The 4,066-nt window shown below is 44.4% G+C and overlaps 1 protein-coding gene across 1 annotated transcript in view; it reads left to right on the top strand.

Annotated features, from left to right (window-relative positions):
- Positions 1-974: 974 nt before the first annotated feature.
- Positions 975-4,066, top strand: part of TEKT1 (tektin 1) — a 25,501-nt gene continuing 22,409 nt past the window's right edge. Inside the window, exons 1-2 of the mRNA XM_011958448.1 lie at positions 975-1,067; positions 2,402-2,608. Of these exons, the coding sequence (XP_011813838.1) occupies positions 2,419-2,608 (190 nt within the window). The 5' untranslated portion in view covers positions 975-1,067; positions 2,402-2,418. The remainder of the gene's footprint in view (positions 1,068-2,401; positions 2,609-4,066) is intronic.

Below are 4,066 nucleotides of genomic sequence, written 5' to 3'. Positions count from 1 at the left end.
TAGCAATCTAGAGATGATATAAAGTATGCCTATCTAGGGATGTGCATAGGTTATATACAAATACTACAGCACTTTATATAAGAGACTGAGAATCTGCAGATTTCGGTATCTGAGGAGGATCCTGGAGCTAATCACTCTCTGGATTATATGTATAATCCACTCTATGGATCCACTCTATGGATTATATGTATAATCCATAGGGAGGACTATATGTAAGGAGTGGGCGTGTGTGTGTTAATTTCAGGTGGGTCGTTAATCTAAAGACTTGAGTCTTCAGCTCAAGTTATTTCTCTCTCACCTTCATAATTGTTTTGCCATTTTTTTTTTCTTTCCTTCTGGAAGTCCTACTTGACAAATATAAATCTTCTGGACCTATCCCCTCTGATTTAATTTTTCTCCCATATTTTCCATCTCCTAGTGGATGCAGAGTGACTTCTGGAGTGTTTGTCTGAAGGTGTCCTACTCACACCTGCCCTCACAGAGTGCCCTATCGGGCGTCCCACGCAGAAATAAGCCGTTGTGGTAACAGACCTATACAAACGCTGGAGGAAACTCATTGTAGCTTACATAATCCATCAACTTGGTTTCCTGATTTTTAACCCTCAAATTCACCTGCGACTGCGAGGGCCTGGAGGCATCACCCAGCCCAACCCCACTGTCTACCCGGGGAGTCCGAGACCCGGGGTACAGAGCGACCCGAGATGATTCGGCCTGCGGGAGGGCCTGGACTAGACGCAGGTCTCCTGACTGCCAGCTCAGGGCTTTGGCTGCTGTCTTCTGCTTGGTGACTCGTGTCTTCGCGGTAGGTTGAGGAGGCCGGAGCATCTGGCCCTACCCTTCTCACACGCCACACTCCTGGGTCTCTGGCTCTGGGATCCGCAGAATTTGCGCCTGCGCCAACCCACTGCAAGGCTGCTCAGGGGCGGAACCCTTTGCCCTGGCAACGCGTCACTTGTTGTCATGGAGACCGCAATGTTTACCTCTTTGTTCTGCAAGAGCTGGAAGCTCCGTTTGGGGTAAGGAGGCTCCCATCCCGAGCTTGCGAAGTGGTTCTGTGTGGCGCTGAGGTAAGTAAACCTTGACCCTACCCCACCGACCCCCACCCGCAACCCTCCCTGCCTAACCAAATCCTTATGCCGTGGGGATGAGCCCTAATTTAGGTCCCCACCTCTCTGGGGGCTACTCAGACTGATCCAGGAGTCTTGGGTTAAATGCTGGGCTCCACATTCAGATAAATTTGGTAGAAGTCATAAAAGGGACTGGACTAGGAAGAAATGGAGAAACTCCATGTTGTCTGAGGGGGCTGGGTGGGACGAGGTTCTCAGCCTGGTCAAGATCTGACTCTAGTTTCATCCTTACATATGTGAAGGCTTCAGAGATCCAGAGGCCCCTAAGAGCAGGGGCTCAGACTTTGAGGTAGTGTTGGAATTGGGGGCAGATATCAGCCCTGTCTGAGGAAGGCAGTTCTCACGGTCCATCAGAGTTGTATGGAGATGAAGTGGGTAATTTTAGTGTTTCCATTGCTGACAGCCTTTGCCAGCTGGCTTCCCCTGTGTTGTTCCTCTTCCTGTTCTCTCCTTTCCTTTGTCCTGGAAGGTTTTAGATTCTTTTACATGTTTAACAGGTTCGATACCCAGTTGTCAGTTTACACATGTCACATTTCTTCTTCTTCTTTCTTCTTCTTCTCCTTCTCCTTCTTCTTCCTCCTCCTCTTTCTCCTCCTCCTCCTTCTTCCTCCTCCTCCTTCTTCCTCCTCCTCCTCCTTCCTCCTCCTCCTCCTCTTTCTTCTCCTCCTCCTTCTCCTCCTCCTCTTTCTCCTCCTACTCTTCCGCCTCCTCCTCCTCTTCCTCCTCCTACTCTTCCGCCTCCTCCTCTTCCTCCTCCTCCTTCTGTTTCTCCTCCTCCTCTTCCTCCGCCTTCTTCTTCTTCTTCTTCTCCTTCCTCTTCTCCTTCTTCTTCTCCTTCTCCTTCTTCTTCTTCTTCTTTTCTTCTTTCTTCTTTCTTCTTCATCTCCTAGAAAACATGTCTGGGTTCATCTGTTTGGCAGAACATTACTCCATGACCCCGCAATTCTACTGTTGAGTTACAGAAGTCAGATACAAAATAATACACACTGTATGATTCCATTTATGTTAAATTCAAAAACAGCAAAACGAATTTGTAGTGTTAAAAGTCAGGATACTGGTTACCCTGAGGGGCTTGAGGTGGAGTAACTGGGAAGAGGTTAGAGATGCTGGTAATGCTTGTTTCTTGGTTTGGGTGCCAGCTACACAGATGGATTCATTTTGTGTACAGATTATGATTTATTCAACTTTCTATATGTATGTCATGCTTTAATAAAAATTGACATAAAAAGGACAAATTGCTTTCATTTAATCTAAAAGAGTCTACTTCTGATCAGGACTTTGGAAACCTCAAATGGCTAAACTATTACAACCTCCGCCCAAGTTCCTGCCCTCAGAGTGGCACATTGCTAACAAGAACCAGTACCACAGAGCAGATGCCCAAAGGTCCCGATCGGAACGCCTGGTTGCAGAAAGCCAGAGGCTTGTGGATGAAATTGAAAAGACCACAAGAAAATCTCAAAGTGATGTGAACAAGAAACTAGGTAAGACAACATGCTTGGCATATCCGCGAACGTGCTAGGATGAGGCTAATGAGCTTAGCTATAGTGTCATGTTCAGGTGTGGCAACGTATTATTCTTGAGTATTAGAGAAAATCGAGTGTATTCTCCAGATTCTATGTTTAAGGTCACTGCCCTAAGATAGACACAAGGTAACCCAGTCTGATTTTCAGCCACCCATCATTCATTTATTTGTTGATTTGATGCACAGTTATTGAGCATCTATGGGCATCTGTGTACTACACACGAGGCATATCACAGCGAATGATCAGAATCTCTGCTTTTTAGGGGCTTTTAGCTTGAAGAGGATAAAGACAAAAAAATTAATCATCAGAATACAATCAGCACTTCGTATCCATGGGTTCAGCCAATTGTAGGTCCAAAATACTTAGGAAAAAAACCAATAAAAGATAACAATACAACAATTAAAAATACATATAGAAACAATACAGTTCAACAACTATTTATATAGTGTTTGCATTGTATTAGGTATTATAAGTAAGCTGGAGATGATTTAAAGTATACTGGCTGGGTGTGGTAGCAGCTGCTGGGAGTCCTAGCTACTTGGAGGGCTGAGGCAGTAGGATCCCGTGAGTCCAGCAGTTAGATCCCACCTTGCGTGATACAGCAAGACCCTGTTTCTTAAAAAAAAAATAGAAAAAGAAAGGAAGAAAGAAAGAGAGAAAGAAAGAAAGGAAAGAAGGAAGGAAGGAAGGAAGGAAGAAAGAAAGAAAGAAAGAAAGAAAGAAAGAAAGAAAGAAAAGAAAGGAAGGAAGGAAGGAAGAAAGAAAGAAAGAAAGAAAGAAAGAAAGAAAGAAAGAAAGAAAGAAAGAAAGAAAGAAAGAAAGAAAGAAAAGAGAAAAGGAAAGTATATGGGAGGATGTGCATAGGTTAAATGCAAACACTACACCATTTTGTATAAAAGACTTAAGTATCCATGGATTTTGGTATCTGTCGGGGACTCTGGAACAAATCCTCCGAGGATACCAAGGGATAGTTGTATAAACAGATAGGTGCTGGGGTGGGGGAAAAAAGATAGGGGTGGAGTAGACATGAAACACTGGAAAAGTTTTTCTAGAGAAGAACATTTACTTGAGTCTTAAAAGAAGAGTCATTTCCTTTTGACAATTCCTTACTTAAAACAGCATTTATTTATATTTATTTTAATTTCTTCAGACACAGTCTCCTGCATCACCCAGGCCACAGTACAGTGGCACAATCTCAGCTCACTGCAATCTCTGCCTTCCAGGTTCAAGAGCTTCTCTTGCCTCAGCCTCCCAAGTAGCTGGGATTACAGACATACACCATCACACCTGGCTAATTTTTGTATTTTCAGTACAGATGGAGTTTCACCATGTTGGCCAGGCTGGTCTTGAACTCCTGACCTCAGGTGATCCACCTGCCTTGGCCTCCCAAAGTGCTGGGATTACAGGCATGAGCCA

Source organism: Colobus angolensis, unplaced genomic scaffold, assembly GCF_000951035.1.
Source record: "Colobus angolensis palliatus isolate OR3802 unplaced genomic scaffold, Cang.pa_1.0 Scaffold47, whole genome shotgun sequence".
Taxonomy (NCBI): Eukaryota; Metazoa; Chordata; class Mammalia; order Primates; family Cercopithecidae; genus Colobus; species Colobus angolensis.
The sequence above is the reverse complement of the archived record's forward strand: the minus strand, read 5'-3'. Positions and strand labels throughout refer to the sequence as shown.